The sequence below is a fragment of the Panulirus ornatus genome, chromosome 55 (assembly GCF_036320965.1).
Source record: "Panulirus ornatus isolate Po-2019 chromosome 55, ASM3632096v1, whole genome shotgun sequence".
Classification (NCBI taxonomy): domain Eukaryota; kingdom Metazoa; phylum Arthropoda; class Malacostraca; order Decapoda; family Palinuridae; genus Panulirus; species Panulirus ornatus.
The window spans coordinates 22,641,538-22,659,012 of record NC_092278.1 but is presented as its reverse complement, the minus strand read 5'-3'; the positions used below and the strand labels follow the sequence as shown (position 1 = coordinate 22,659,012).

Here is a 17,475-nt window from a genome sequence, read left to right as displayed (position 1 = left end):
AACTGCCACTGTGTCAAACCATTCTGAACTCTTGTTTTCATAAAAGACACTGAGTTTTCCTATGCATTAAGTTCATTACACTGAAAATGTTTCAGAGTATTACTTATATGTTTTCATGTATTCTAAGTAGGCACAAATACCAGGAACATTCAGTCAAGACTGTACAAGTACATAATTGACAAGAAAGTGACAAGTAACAGTTGCAGGAGTCCTTTGAACAAAGATGTTAAATCATCTTAGAAAATGATTGACAAGCTGTGGTTAAAAGTCCCAGCTTGTTCCTTCCAAAAGGAAGATAATGGTAGGAAGTGAACTTAGTGAACTAACCTTAAAAACCAATACATCACAAGAACAAGTAATTCATGAAGGTGGATAAGTAACCGGGAAAACAGTATGAACATACAATACCTAGTTAACAGTACAAATATATGTAACTTGGTTAATGGTACAAACATTTGTAACCTAGTAAAGTGCCAATGTTTGTAACCTGGTTAACACAACAAATATCTGTAACCTGGTTAACACAACAAATTTCTGTAACCTGGTTAACACAACAAATTTCTGTAACCTGGTTAACAGTACAGACATGTCACAAGCACCTCGCCTGCAACTCCAGTAGAAGTAAAGAGGCAAAAAGCAGAAAGCGAATCTCTTTGCCTTCTGTACTGGCCACAATGTATCAAAAGTAAACAGAAAATCCTCTCTTGCAACAAACCTATTTTTTACAGGTTTACATAATTCCAATGCCCCATTTCATATCACTGATAACTCCAAATTAATGTTAATAACCAATGCAATAGTAGATTAACGTAAGAATTATAGTTTCAAGATCTTTTGATGTGCTTGTTGTACTAATTCATACTGAGATGAACTAATTCATAGGATATATATATGAAAATTATCCATGAAAGTTTCACATGAAAAGGTAGTTTACATTTAATATGGAAAATTAAAATAGGTCATATCATCTTTACCCTACAGGAAACATTATTAGCACTGAAACATTAATCTGTGGTTTCTTGCATGTTGTGGGTATGAGTAAAGGAGTCATCTTTGGTGAGATTGTATCATTGTCAATGGATGAAAAGAAATACAGCCTCACTCAAAAACTTCTCACCACAAGGGTCCATAATTCTCCTGCTTCTGATTGTAATGTATCCTTGAAGCTGCAGGAAACCCGTAAATGGGGTCCTGGGATCATAGTAACCAAGATAATCAATGTATTGAGTTGTAAAGATTATATTTCAATTAGCCATTCACAGGTTTGTTGTGAAAATTTTTACGATTTGATTAACTTATCATAAACTCACATTAAGTAAGACATATCGTGTCAGAACATTTACATAACCAGATGTCTTTTGGCTCATGCCAAAGCTAAGAATCATATAATGCTTGGCTGCAGTAATGCCCACTGCTCACTAATGCCTTATAATACTGCTCGACTTAAATAACCTTATATAGAAAAGTTTATCATTACAAAATTGCACTTGGATGTACAGCCACATACAACAACATTAAACATAAAAATGGCTCAATAATGAGACACTCTAACATCCAAATATACAGAAAAGATGACACTACATAATAAAAAACATCACTACATAAAAATGCCACAGACATAATGATATGAATCATGATTAACACTGTCACAAACACATATGTAACAAAACACTTATAGTGTACAAAATTATTATGAGTATGTATGAAATTGTGTATTTGCTGATACACAAGACAAATGTATAAGAGAACCCATTTGATGGGACAACCCTTACTGCTTTATATACAGTAATCTTCTATGCAAGACCTGTATTTTGCAATTGCACTGCAAATGTGGCAGAAAAACTAATGCACATTGTTTCTCAACAATATTTTGTACGTAGATGATTGGTCTTATACATCTGAGTTTCAGATGTAAAGTGACAGAAAAATTGAGAGGGTACTGTAGGTGCCTTCCTACCTGAACTTGGGAAGTACCATTTCTGACAGACAGGAAAACATAAATAAAGTCTTGGACTGAAATGTAATCATGTGATTCCCTCAATCCAAGAAATACTTTTTTTTTTTTTTTACCTTAGCTTTAAACCCTTCATATTCTGAATTCCTGTTTGATCCCACTTCTAAGCACACTACACCACACAGCACCTTTCAAACTCCAGCAAGTCAGACTTCAACAGCTGTAGGCATACAGCTCTAACCCCCTCTGAAATGGCATTCCCCTTAATCCTGGGGTAAAGAAGAAACTCATATTATTTCTACAGTATCTCATGCACAGACAATTATCATCTTTCTTAAAGAAAGGAAGTTGCTTTACACTCTGTGTTTAAGTAAATGAGTTCCACAACAAACTTAAGGTCTCTTCTACTTGAAGCATTGAGGGTAAGTGTTTATGAAGGATGATTCATTGTAGGTTAGTATCAGTATGAATGTCTTTGTTTAGAATAAATATTTACTTTAAACACAAAGCATGTTTCACATGTCTTTATTACACTTCACACTGTCAACTGTAACCACCGATGGTGATCACAAAATCAAAACGAGACGATAAAGAAAAGTGTCCATAGACAACAGCTACAAAAAAATAAAAGAATAATGCTGAAGATATTAATGACTGAACCACTGAGCAAGTCAACGGTCTGCCTTTGAAACTCGCAGTGTATGACACACATGAAATATAATTCTTGTCATCAGTTTAACAAGATGCGACACGGGCAGTGAGGGGACCCTAAGTGTCATCTACAACTACACACTTACGAGTAATGACATACAGACCAGAATGCTCCACCAAACCAGGTGTAAGTCATTCCATCCTGATAGATGAGTCGTGGAGAGTAACAATGATGAATGATGATGAGTCTTGAGCCTTGTTTCACACGATGATGTTATGGATCCACCTGAGGAACTTGGTGATCTTGGTGTACATGCCAGGTTGACCACGACGTCCACAACCCTTACCCCAGGAGGTGATGCCGTACAATATGTGTCTACCGTTCACCCGGCAGGTGAGAGGGCCACCTGAGTCCCCAGTGCAGGTGTCTGTTCGGCCATCCAGGTGACCAGCACACACCATGCCTGACGTAACCTCGAAAAGGGCATACTTGTCCTGTCCCGTACAGGAGCCCATGTTGTATATCTGAACATGTCCTGATCGAGGCCGATCCTGTTAGAAAATCAAAATTCTGAAGTCCCATTTAGACTTATGTACTTAAATTATAAAGAGGTTTCATAACTTCCCTATCGTTCAAAGGTCTTATGATCCACAATTGACAGAATCACTACCATCAGCAACCTGCGATCCAATTAATGGTGTCTGACTTTATCCTTTCTGACACTTCAGAGTCTGAGGTGTCTGGCCATCTTGAGTAAGGCAGCCCTCAGACTAGGGCCATTTTTCTTTATCTATCTGTCTATCTATATCTCTGATGCTCATTCCCTTTGGGAACTCCCTAAAGGATGTGACTAGGTAAAAGATTTGCCATAAATCATTAACTGTCGTGTTGCTTTTAAGCCTTTTAGTTCTTCATTCTTAAAAGGCCACAGGCAGAGGGCAAATCTAGCATAGTGTTTTACAAAGGCTCCAACCTAATGTTCCTACCAACTATTTTTAGCTAATGTTCCAACCTTCTACTTAGACCTAATGCTCACATCTAAATGTTCCTACCAACTACTTCTACATAATGTTCATACATACTGCTTCTATCTATTGCTCTTACCAATATGTCAAAAAGCAGAGTTGGCACATAGCACTCACCACAGGAAAATCTAGAGTAATAAAGAATGAGTTGTGAGATGTGTCGTCAAATGTTATGTGCAAAAGAGAGATTGTATTTTCGTGGACAAAATGCCAGGCAGTTCAGGTGTGGCTGAAGCAGAAAGTTTAGACAGCAACCTGGGTCAAAGAGTGCAGCTTGCTGGCTCACTATGCAGCCATAACTAAACCTCCTAATACCCAGTAATATACCTCCCTGGTCGGTGGCTGTCTACCAATTACTATCTACCATGGTGTAGATTTAATTCCTTTGGATACCGTGGGAACTCTTGGAGTTACTAAAGTAATCTAGAAATAATGAAAAACATACTGAGATACTGGAATAATTTGCAGAATATACAGATACTTGGGTAAGACAGATAAAAGGAGCCTTGATGTTCTAAGTTTCAAGGCAAAGAAATATTCAGATGAATCTTTTACAGGACAAATATTGACATGAACATAAACATTTGGAGATATTAGGACAACCACTGCAATGTTTTGATACATCTATGATATCAGTTCCTGTCCGGGTATAGGAAGAGAATATAGAAGTGTGGTACCTCTGGAATGGGTGGTGCTCTCTCAGACGTGGTGCCCCAACCTGTGATGGTACAGTCACTCAAGCCACTGTATGAGGCATCCTCACTAGGTAGACACACTGGCTGAACTGACTTACTAAATCTGCAACAATAAAATATTTGTTGTACCAAAATCCATATATAACTGTTTTGTGAACCATATCACATTCTTATGATTTTTTTTTTTGTACTTAATCATTGCTTTATTCTAATTCTTTTTGATGGTACGGCTCATTACAATCTCAAATACAGACTTAAATGTTAATCAGAAGTCTAACTTGAACGTATTTCAATATTTCATTCAAAAGTGTAGTGGTCAGGACAGAACCTTGAGGGACAATGCTGTTGATGGAGAAAGGGGAGGAGGCTGATCCATCAACAACCACAGGGTTAGACTGGCCGGATAGGAATGTATGTATGAAGGAGGAAAGTGTAGAAGGGAAGCTAAAAGAGGGAAGATTACAGATAAGACCCTGATGCCACACCTAAAAACACTTCTATACTTGAAAAAAAATCATGGAAAATAGCTCATAATGCTCCACAGAGCTGACAGATACCCAATAAATATTAAAGAGTAACCACCAATTACTTATTCTATAAAATCTAATTTCATGTTTGCAATGAAAAATGTGACCTTATGTCTCCTTGAAGCTACCTAAAGTGACCTCATGCCCCATGACCTGGAGATCACGTCCCCATGATATTACCTGAAGTGACCCACTCCAAAACCTTAAGACATTGGGTGACCTTACGCCCCATGACCTGAGACTTACAGTGATCTCATACCCTCATGACCTGAGACTCATAGTAATCTCATACCCCTATGACCTGAGACCCGAAGTAACGCCCATATCCACCATGACCTGTACTGACCTGATACCTCTGCCATTTTTCCTGGCCACCTTGAGAATGGCGATGTCATTGTTGAACTCCACTGTTGTGTCAAACTCCTCGTGCATCCAGAGCTTCTCTATATCAAAGTCCTGCAGGAAGATGAGGAGAGTGAGTGATGGAAGAGGAGGAGGGGGATGCAGAACAGAAACGAAGGGAGGAGGAAGACTAAAGCCTTCCAACTCACACAGAGGAAAGCGACAGAAACAGGAAACACTGGATGATAACCAACATAAAATCCGACTAATAAAAGTTTTCCTAATAATAATAACAATACACTGGTGATAATGCAATTACTATTACCACAGGCCATATCCATGACTGCTTCACTCCATAACTGGATATAACTTCACTGTCTATACAAAAATCATTATGGTAACAACTGATGTTAATACAAGGAGGCCTAATTGTTCCCATCTTCACCAAAACTACTTCTGCTGCTATCAATATACTGCTGCTGTTATTCCATGTCCATCTCCTTCTTCCCTTTCATAATCCTCTCTATAGTTTGATTAAGATCCGGCCTTGATTTGGACTTTTTTGTGTGTGACTGGAGCCTCCAGTGTAGAAAAAAAAAAATGTATCAATTACCCACAAGAAGCCCCTGTCTCAATGGGGTCTCCATCTTCAAGCAGTACTGTGCCAAACTTTGATGTACTCTCTCCCTACACATCGTCCCTATTTGCTTCAAAATGCACCTAGGAACCTCTCTCAGGCTTCTCCCACTTCGTGGAGCCTCCACAGGACCTCCCTACCTCCTGGGCGGCCTCTGTAGTGCCCATGGAATAGTCTCCGACCCTGATGACGTAGCTGTGGCGACCATGGACCCTAAAGCAGTGGGCGGCGGTCAGCACATAGTCCTCAGCGATCACCACACCTCCACAATTGTGCTTCAGCTTACCCTGTTGGGGAGGAGGGGGGTAACATGAGCATGAAGTAAGGAGCATGAGGGAGAGGTGACAGGGGATAGATGGAAAGGAAGAGAAAGAGACAGAGGGAGGTGAGCACCATCGATCTGACTGTACTGTAAAAGATAAGGAAGATGACTGAACTGATTACAGTCTTTAAATATAAGGAAGATGACTGAACTGATTACAGTCTTTAAATATAAGGAAGATGACTGAACTGATTACAGTCTTTAAATATAAGGAAGATGACTGAACTGATTACAGTCTTTAAATATAAACATCCAACTGATACTGTCAACATTAGAGAGAGGAAATGATACACAAAACAAATGAAAGTAAGCAAAAGAAAATTAGAAAAAATTTAGAGATATATTTCTGCAGTAAGAGAATAAATGACACATGAGATAAGATGAGTGAAGAGTGAGAGAAAAAAAACACTGAAAAGACCAACAATTGTATGACAAAAGAATACAAACTAAAAACTATATGACTTAATACATACAAATAAGTTGTATCATACATTGAAGCATCAAATCATCACACATAAAAAACACAAAACATAAGAAAAAATGATATTCATGAATGACCTACATGTCCATCAGTAAGAGTAGAGAAGTAAAGTGATATACCTCCTCTCGCAGCTGAAGGGACACTAGCCAGGGATTGTCCAGCGACTGTTGGACAGTACCACCAATGATCTTGGCAAAGTTGTCAAGCAAGAAGGACGAGGAGGAGGAGTCAGTACGGTAACCACACCCGTCTGGTAACGCTGTCTGCAGGCCACGGTTCACAGCTCCACGCCTGATACATAACAAATGAAAACCAACTCAAACACAGGACCATTAATACCGTTTGAAATCTTTAAATATTACATGTTGACAGATGCATAAAGAAATATGGTGAATAATATGCTTTGCAAAAAGTCTGCATAACAATGACAGAGAATACAGTATATAAGGACCTCTGTGAATAAGCCTGCAATGACCTCATCACCCATAAGGAGCAATGTAACATTATCTTGTGTATAAGACATAATGTTGATAGTGCAATATAAACCCCATCCAAGACCGAATGAGATTTACTTGATTAAGAATTCACCAATAATCCAATCCTCTCTAAATCTCTCATGGCAAAACCAGAAATAGTGGAAAAATGCACATAAAAGTACAGTAACAACATAGTTACATATATAATACAAGGTTAAGAGACAGGATGATACACATGTAATATTCCGTCCCCATAACACATAAATAGTAGAGACGGACCTACATGAGGGCAAGACTCCTGACCCATGACCCACACATAGTAATCAAATGCATAGACATGTTACCGAAGCCTTACTTTATGGGGTAGCAGGTGACGGAAGCATCCTCTGAGTGGGAACAGTCAGAGGCAGCTGGCTGGGACTTCCTGCACAGTTTCAGGTCCGTCTCAGTGCCCTGACAGTCCATGGAGTCTAGCCATATTGGACCCGAACCCTGGCCGTACCTGGCTTGAGGCTGGGCCACTGCATCACCCTGGTAACCTAACATACGACAAACAACCTGTGAGGAATAAAAGATAACTTGGATCATTGATAAGGTAAAGTCTATCACCTGCAATGATATTCAGTATCAAAATGCATACATCCACCATTTCTCTAAGCTACCTGCATACATCCACCATTCCTCTAAGCTACCTGCATACATCCACCATTCCTCTAACCTAACCTAACAAGGCACCATATCTAACCTTGGCATCATAGTCATCGAAGTCATCATCACAGACGGTTCCCCACTTGCCTGACAACTTCACCTCGACCCGTCCAGCGTTCATGGTGGGCCCACCGGACAGCCGCACCTGAAGCTAATGGGGGAGGGAGATAAGAGGTTCACATACTGAAAGATACAGACACAGAAGGTAAGGCAAATCTATTGCAGTAAGACACATGAGAAGTGGAGAGTAACAGGCATATATATTGAAGTCGGGATATGACTATGTACAGTTACTGACACAGGTAAGAATACAACTGCTAACAAAGGCTAGGATATAGTTACTGACAGAAGCAAGAGTGCATTTACTGACAGAAGTACAAATATAGTTACTGACAAGGTTGAAGAAATAGTTGCAGACAGAGTTACTTCTTCAAAAGACAGACATAAACAAATGACAAGAAAGGAATACAGGATTGACCTATTCAGAAGACGGACACAAACAAATGGAGGTGAGGGATCCAGGATAAATCTCTTCAGGGAACAAGAATACATTATTGAAAATCATGAATACATGAGACAGACCTGTTCAGATGATAACCATAAACAAACAGAATCAAAGAATACGGGACTGACCTGATCAGAGCAGAGAACACCAACATCTTCATGATGATCACAGTCACTGACACCCCACACCACTCGCTGACAGGCACCAAGCCAATCCTCATTACCCTGTAAACACAGTTAAACATTTAAATTTACAAACACCATATCTTCAATTAAATGAATGAGCTCATTAAACAAAGAATCCATAATTCATAATGAACATTTATTAAAGTAGAACAAAATAAAGTCCTTACAATTACCTATTAAGTATTGTACATAACATCAATGCATCACTGTGTTTTGGAATTGCAAATGTAATGTATTTCCTTTTCTTTCTTGAAACAAAAGAGAACCTTCATTTGGGAAAATAAACATCATTATCTAAAAAAAAGAACATCTAATGAAAATAAAAAAAATCATATTAGACATATGAGTTAGAAAAAAGGAGGGGACAAGGAAAAATGGCAGACCAAATTAGAGATGGAAAGATGGAGTGAAAAAGTTATGAGTGAACTGAAATGATGTGGTATACAGGGGGCAATGTGTTGTCAATGCACTGAACCAGGACATACAAAGCAGCCAAGAAAAAACAGGGACAGGTTTGTGAGGCCTGGTTGTGGACAGCGAGCTGTGGTTTTAGTGCATTACTCAGGACAGCTGGAGAATGGACGTAATCAAATGGGGCCTTTCTTTATCTTTATCCCAGTCACCCCTTGCTAACTTGGGAAATGGTGAACAAACGTGGAAAAAAAAATCTAAATATACCTGCAAAACCTAATATACATCAAGAAAACAATTAAAAACAGAAGCTTTGCATGTTGGTGAAATTTGGTTGCCCATCCCCTTCAGGTACTCCCTCAAGGAGAGGGTCATGGCAAAAGAGACTCCATAATTGGTGAACTGCAATGCTACTTTTAAGCCTTTGATGCCATGGTATTAATACAAGCCAGGAGGTACCATCATCACCATCATAAAAGTGCCATATTGGTCTTGTAGGTCCCACCATGGTATTGGAGGTCCTACCATGAGGTAACCCCATGGTCCTGGAGGTTTTGGAGGTACCTCCAAATGGTCATAAGGGGTTCCAACATGGTTCTGGAGGTACCCCCCACATGGATGTGAGGGGTACCACCATCGTTGGTTCTGAGGTACTATCATGGTTCCAGGAGGAGCCCCTATGGTCCTGGAGGTACTTCCATGGTCCTAGAGGTACCATGGTGGTAGTTAGGAGGGTAGGAAATACTCACCCTACAGCCAGGCTCGTCCAGGAGGATGTCACCACGACCTCTGCCGAAGAAGGCCCGGGGGTAGGACACAGTCCAGCCACCCTCATAACCCAGGCTCCGACACACCACCTGCAACACAATACCATGCTCTGTAACACACTGCCTGCAACACAACCCATGCTCTGTAACACAGTGCCTGCAACACATCATACCTTGTAATACCAAGTAACACTAAGGAAGTAGTAAAAAAAACCACCTCTGCCATACATTGTACTGAAGATATTAACCTGCTGACTTAATAACACAATTGATGGCAGAGACCACTGCAAAAGATGTTTTCAAACAAAAGTTGATGGAAATCAAGTTGGCAAGCACATAAGGGAGGCTTCCATTGCAGAGTTACCTGACTGAACTGACCAGCCAATAGTGTATCATGAGGACCCCCTTGTCACCTCTGTCATCCTTCTAAACTACCATTCACAAGATGAAGAGAACGACAGGTGGGAATCGACTAACAGATGTAAGCAACGAATTGGGAAGTTGGCTTCCATTACCTTGGCATGGTTCTCGTCGAAGGAATCGTCACAGACGGTGCCCCAGCGACCCTGGTGCTTGACATACACAGTGCCGGCAGCCGTGCCCTTCAGTACGTCCCTGCTGCTCTCCAGACGTATGACCCCTACATCATCACACAAGCTGGATGCCTCGTCACTACAAGAACAGGTCAAAGGTTATCTACAGTCAGGTGGTCATCACAACCACTGAAAACATGATTTACTAACATGTGACACTACTCTATGATGAATTCTAAATCAATAAGACAGTGCATCTAACAATACACAGCAGTTGTTAATGTGTCAGTGACATCTTGGCCTGTGAGTTCTGATCATCTGGGTTGGGTTATTTCCCCTGACGTTACCTGCCATCAAAGCAATCCTTGGTTTCATCACAAACTCTTGACCGGGATATACAGGTGTGTAGCCTGGCAGAACCACACTGGAATTCATCCTCACGACAAAGTGAAGCAGCATTCCGGCACACCACCCCAGCTATCTGAGGAGAACATCACACATATATACATGAGAGGTGCAGGAAAATGGAAGACAGAAAGTGTATGACATTTCGACAGTCCGGGCTCAAAATCAAAATCTTTTTTGCCTTCAGTTCAACAAATCTTAAAAATTGCATGAACTTACATACAAACCCCCATGAGTGAAGAGTATTCATGGGTATGTGTAAACAACAAGAAGCAGTATGAACATTTGTTGAACTACAGGGAGAAAAATGAACTCTGTCCAAGTCTGGACTGTTGCTGCACACATCCAAGATAACACTGTTCAAGAAGGGTAGGGCATTGCACACAAAGGTTTTCATCATATGTATAAAAGAAATATGCAATAAAGCAACATTCTGCAGGTTCTCAAAGGTTCTATATTACTTTCAAACCAGAAGGACAAAGGTGTAAAAATTTGATAATATCTAAAGGAATTTTGGTTTGGTACACATGACAAAGCCTGTGCAACATGAGCAGCATTGTACATAGTACGACAGTGAAGGTAATGATCAATTCAATCATAAGAAGGGTGTAAGGGAGAGGGATCCATAAGCACAGAATAACCATGAGAATGATCTGAAAATCTCTGTTGAGGAGGGGAATACAAGCAGGAATAAGGGGCTTCAATAGCATAAAAAAACATGATAGAGTAAATCAAGGATGAGGTACAGACTCTACGGTTGTTTCATCTATGAGATGATGGGCTGGAGAGGGAACTAATGCTTTCTAATAAAATCATTGGTGAACAGTCAAACAGGACTACATGGAAATTCACTTAGACATTTTCAACATTCCTTGAAAAACAAGACTCAGATTAAATGAAGTATAAAACATAAAACAAATCACCAATAAAAGGCTTTGACCTTTGTTACTGGCTCTACAGAAATGTGGCACAGGACGATTCTACAAGCATCATTTAGCTGTAGTAAGTGGCACAGTATCACGGGCAAAGGTAACTTGAGGAATAATGTTTGGAAACATGGGGAAGCACAACAAATCATAGGTAAGTATCTTGAATCTCCATAAAAGGAACACAATGCATTGTGGCCTCATTATTCTAAAGACATCTGATGGACTACATGAAATCCTATACTAATGGCTGCATGTAAGTCTTGTCTCTCTTGCTGTATGCATACATGATCAAAGCACAGGCATGGGAGACTGCAGGTATGATTGCTTGCATTCATGTGTATACAGGTGTGCATGTCTTACCTCAGTAGGGCCACAATCATGTACACCCAGGCCACTGGAGGGACAGTCAAAGATTGAGTTTTCTAACCCATTACAAGAAAAGTCGTCCAACCAGAACTTTGGACTGTTCCGTCGCCAGCCTGTAAGGAAATACGATACATTACAATGAATTAGTTTTACCAGTAATCTAATAACATCTATGAACATCATTCTCTATACATTAAGACTAGAGCTTGGTTCTGAAATCAAATTTAGAATGAAGCAGCAATTAAGATTTACAGTTATTGCAAATATATTGGAAATACAATTGTGTCTTTTATGTTTAATGTACAGTATCTTGAACATGCATCTTCTACGTATAAAAAGTAACAACACTACAAGCATCAATGCATACCTCTGCACACCATTTTCTGATGACACAAAAGACATTTAAGATTACAGATTTAAACCCCCAAGAAACTTAGTACAGCACTGTATCTATATGGGGTCCATTTTCTGGAAAAGCTTTGACTATCTAGGTATACAAAGTGGATCTTTCTGTTCCTTTGGTGTGTGTGTGTGTGTGTGTGTGTGTGTGTGTGTGTGTGTGTGAAGGATTTAAAACCATCTGTATGTGGAAAAAGCTCTGCAAAATGAAAAAGTTTAGATCACCAAAGAGCTTTTTCTCCAGCACTGACTGCATCACTGAAAACAGTGACCAGACCTGACTGATTCCCTGCTGCTCTAAACAAACTCAAATTACAACAATATACATGAATAAACTTTACAGAAGGAAGATCTTCCATGATGGACCTTCCTGCAGCATCAGTACAGATCCAGTATGGGAGGACAGGTGGTGGTAAATAGACACTAGTGTACGTACTGGCATCATTCTTGCCAAAGTGGTTGTTGCGAGTGAAGGTCTGAGCTGAAAGGTAGCCCATGGCTCGACACACCAGGTCTGCTGCATTGTAGTCAAAGTTGTCGTCACACACGAAACCCCACTCGCCCTCCACCTTCACCTAAAAAACATCATGAACAAGGTTACACACATTCCTGTACTCCAGCGTCAAACGTATAACACATTAATCTCAACAACGGAATATGACCTTTGGTTTGATGGCACGAGCACTGATGAAGTCATTTTTATCCTAACGGGCATGATGGTACGACCTGGAAGAAATGTGGCAAGATCATCGAACAAGAAGGTACAGTCCTTGGGTATAATGGCATGGCCTTTCACTTGACCATTTCGCTGGTCAGGTCAAAGCCCTGACCATCATATCCTAGGGTTGAAGAGTGGCAATCAAGGGTATGATCTTCCCTCCTTAGTACACTGTCCCTGCCATCCATTCTTCCTAGGATGTGGTGCATGTTATCACACCCCCAACAATGTATCAAGACACACAACACAAGCTACACAAATGGATCACAACACAAGCCACGCTAATGGAATAGTTTACAGTGTGTAAATCTGTCCTTCTGCCACCTACCACCTGCACTACCCATCACCAGGTCGGTAACCACCTACACCACCCACCTGGCGATCTACACCCTCCTGTTCGCCTTAAAACCTGCATCACCCAATCGCTACATCACCGACCCTGGTCACCATTCACCTGGCCCTCCCGCCACCTGCACCACTACCCACCTGCACGTTCCCCTCGTGTCGCATCTTGCCGCCTACCAACTTGATCTCATACTTGGCTGATGGATGACACTTGGACTCATCACTGTTGTCACCACAGTCGTCCACGCCGTCGCACTCCTTCTCCCGCGCCACGCACCGCTCATTGGCACACACGAGACGTGCACCGCACGTGCTCCGACGGGCCCGTAGCTCATAAAACTCCTCCCGGGTCGATGTCACCACGCCAGATGAAGCTACGTCGTTGCTGCTCAAGGAACACCTGGTGGAAGAAGGGAGACTTACACTCTCTCCTTTAACTCCGAAGTCATAAACAAGATTGTCTATATTAGCCAAACGTTCAAATTCCAAGACGTGAACATACCCAAATACAAGTATATAAATCTATGTCTTATTCCTAGCTAGCTTAAGATCTATGTATGGTAAAACTCGATACATATTCGTAAAGGAACAGGTGGGTGTCACGATATAATTTCTTTTGAACATATATCCCTAACTGAATGGCTGTCAAGATTTGATTTTCTTTTTGTACGTTCCTAAAGAACATAAGACCATGAGTTCCCCACAGACCAGATATTTGGACAACCCACTGTGTGCACCCCTGATACTGAGACACCTGTTGACTGCTTGTCCACCTGTTGAACCTCTGTTTCTCCACCTGTTGACTTACGGTTTGTACATCTACTACTACTGGGGCATGTGTACGCCTGTTAACTCACTGTTTGGACACCTGGTCGTAGATGAATCCACGACAGAGTTGATCATCGAGGCATCGCTTGGCACACACACCCACATCTGCTCTAGGCAGCACACTCAACACCAGTCGATCCACCAGCGTCATCCTTCGCCGAACCTCGAACCCCTGTACCAAGAAAAGCCAGAGGAGGTTATGGCCACAGAGCCAAGGTACGGGACACCAGCCACCAGAGCCCCCTCTGCTGGTAATAAGTGAATGTGTAATAAACATCTTTTTTTTATCTTTTTAAGGGGGGGGGGGATAATTCTATGGGTTCGAACCCATGGCCTAAGACACATAAACCCGGTACCATAAACCATTCTGCTATGAATATTCATGATGGTAGATGGATCTTTTTTTTCCCTGAACCTGAGTTGTATGTGACCCAACATGTGTTCCAGCCCACCTCAGACCCTACGTCTCAGTACATATATATATATATATATATATATATATATATATATATATATATATATATATATATATATATATATATACGTGTGTCAGAAAGACCATATACTCACTTCCAGTTCAAGACCAGAAGTGGCCTGGTTCAGAAACCAATACAGGTTTTTTTTTTTATGACCTGGATTGGCCTCTAGCCTCACCCCCCCCCCCCCCGGGCTGGAATAACCTTTCATGAGTGGCCTTCAATGTGCTCGTACCTCTCCTAGAATTCCCTCTGACCTGTCTCCAACACGGAATGACCTCTGACCCCACTGTGATCTTGAAGGCCCCTTAACTCACCCGTGTGTCCTGAAATGACCTTTGACTCCACCTGCGGGTCCTGATATAAACTTTGACCCACACCTGTGTCCTATGATGACTTTTGACCCAATCATGTGCCCTGAAATGACCTGTTACCCACTCACGTGCCCTGAAATGACCTGTTACCCACTCACGTGCCCTGAAATGACCTGTTACCTAGTCATGTGCCCTGAAATGACCTGTTACCCACTCACGTGCTCTGAAATGACCTGTTACCTAGTCATGTGCCCTGAAATGACCTGTTACCTACTCACGTGCCCTGAAATGACCTGTTACCCACTCACCTGCCCTGAAATGACCTGTTACCCACTCACCTGCCCTGAAACGACGTCCGATCCACTCATGTCCCCTGAAATGACCTTTGACCTACCCGTGTGCCCTGGAATGACACTTGACCCACCTGTAGGAACCGCTTACAGAGGTGTTCATCGTCGCCCCTGGGACAATGACGGTCGCCGTCACACACCTGTTGCTGGTCTATGCAAGTGTTGTCCCCCTCGCAGGTGTGTTCGCTGGCCTTGCACCGCACCTGCCGGGTCAGGTCAACCATCAGGGTCATAAACCAGCGTTGGAATGTCGTTCTCGACTGCTGGACGAGGTCTACCCTACCTCAACCATCATCAGTGTACCTGGCAGCACTGAGGTACGACTTGTGAACATGACGGTACGACCCTTGATCCCCCGCGGTACAACCTCCCAGATCACGACGGTACAACTGACTCCTCCAATCATAACAGGAACACTCGACCTGATTCTCTGGCATCTGTGACGACCTACAACCCACTGGTTATTACCAGCGGTGTTTACTGTAGGCATATATGTTTCAGAACTTTAAACTACTTACATAGGTACGAAGTTGGATTAATATGACCAAACAATTATACCCAAGGGTCGTAACGACATGCTCATCGTGCTAACAACCTCCCCTACTTACAAGTTGTGGATCGAGAACACACACACACACACACACACACACACACACACACACAGCATTCCAGGTCACATCCATCCATCAAAATTGCTACAAACTATATATATATATATATATATATATATATATAGAGAGAGAGAGAGAGAGAGAGAGAGAGAGAGAGAGAGAGAGAGAGAGAGAGAGAGAGAGAGAGAGAGAGAGAGAAACTACCTTCAAAATTCCTGGCAGAGAAGAAAACGGGAAAACGTACACAAATAAAGTACAAAACTAGGCTCATGTATCTATAAACAAGTTCACAAACTTGCTAATCAATAACTATATTATAAAGAATAACTAAATAAAGAAAACACGATGAGAAAATTAGCTGAAAGATCCTCTATAAATTTCTTTCATGAAACACACTTTGTGTCTCCTGGGCGGAGGACTTACCTTGGCTGGGGTAGTGGTAGACCTGGTTGTAGTGGTGGGGGCTGTGGTGGTGGTGGTGGTGGTGGGGAAGCGAGTGGTGGTGGAGGAGAAAGGAGGAGAGGAGGTGGTGGTGGTGGTGGTCTGGCGGGGGCGCAAAAATGTTGAGGCTCGGGTCGGGGTACCTGTCAAGAACATAATAAACCCATGATTTATGTTGACATGCGCGGGAAGCCATCAGTAGCCTAGGTCCGTTCCTCTTGTGCTTCAAACCGCGGAGCGAAGTAGTGCCCAGACGGTGCACAAGAAAATGAACATTTAAGAATGTATAAACTGAGTGAGAGGGAAGGGATAATCTAAGATTTAAGTAGAATTAAAGAATGAAAGCAAGAACTCATCGTCTTAGTTACAAAATAAGAATAAATTTACAGTCAGTCACTGTATGTATAAGTCATATACTCATACATAAACCAGTCATTCTAAGAAGAAAAAATGAAGGACCAAGTTTTAAATCAGTCAAATTTAGGTACAAAAATGGAAGGTACAATATAAAGCAGTCATTATTAAGTACAAAAAATAGAAAGGGTAATCATATGAACAATAATCTAAAGTTAAAAAACAGAATGATGGATAAACAACATACACGTCATTGTAGACACAGGCAAATACAAGGATTAACCATTTGAGGCCCAAATTGGGTGTATATATATATATATATATATATATATATATATATATATATATATATATATATATATATATATATATATATATGATCCTCATGGGTAATAGAAAAGAATCGTAATACTTTACGAGTTGATTTCAGACAGGATCAATCATGAAAAAATAAGGAAATTCGATAGAGAAATGGACAGGCAGGAGAGGATATTAATACAGTCGTCCCCAGTGATCATAACAGGTTTGGGGTAAGGAATTTATAAAATGAGGAGACAGGCATTCCCCAAGTGGCCAGGAATTTAACGAGAATCACGTAATTCTTGAAAATCCAAAATGGAGGTCGTCTCGAGTCCAGTGGTAAAGTCACAGCATGGCGGTAAATTCTGGTGACCTAAGCAGCACCGTCACACTATACTTTGGTGGCCTGCCCGACACCG

The 17,475-nt window shown here is 41.2% G+C and overlaps 1 protein-coding gene across 2 annotated transcripts in view; it reads right to left on the bottom strand.

Moving 5' to 3' along the window:
- Positions 1-2,053: 2,053 nt before the first annotated feature.
- The window catches only part of LOC139765554 (uncharacterized), an 85,300-nt gene continuing 69,878 nt past the window's right edge, over positions 2,054-17,475 (bottom strand). For both annotated transcript variants that reach the window (XM_071693103.1, XM_071693104.1), the window contains 17 exons: positions 16,385-16,545; positions 15,425-15,553; positions 14,240-14,382; positions 13,524-13,782; positions 12,756-12,894; positions 11,915-12,033; positions 10,568-10,701; positions 10,203-10,359; positions 9,670-9,777; positions 8,453-8,548; positions 7,857-7,970; positions 7,467-7,669; positions 6,755-6,926; positions 5,973-6,119; positions 5,200-5,309; positions 4,309-4,429; positions 2,054-3,157 (listed from right to left, as the gene is read on the bottom strand). In XM_071693103.1, coding sequence (XP_071549204.1) covers positions 2,867-3,157; positions 4,309-4,429; positions 5,200-5,309; positions 5,973-6,119; positions 6,755-6,926; positions 7,467-7,669; positions 7,857-7,970; positions 8,453-8,548; positions 9,670-9,777; positions 10,203-10,359; positions 10,568-10,701; positions 11,915-12,033; positions 12,756-12,894; positions 13,524-13,782; positions 14,240-14,382; positions 15,425-15,553; positions 16,385-16,545 — 2,603 coding nt within the window. In that variant the 3' untranslated portion in view covers positions 2,054-2,866. The remainder of the gene's footprint in view (positions 3,158-4,308; positions 4,430-5,199; positions 5,310-5,972; positions 6,120-6,754; positions 6,927-7,466; positions 7,670-7,856; positions 7,971-8,452; positions 8,549-9,669; positions 9,778-10,202; positions 10,360-10,567; positions 10,702-11,914; positions 12,034-12,755; positions 12,895-13,523; positions 13,783-14,239; positions 14,383-15,424; positions 15,554-16,384; positions 16,546-17,475) is intronic.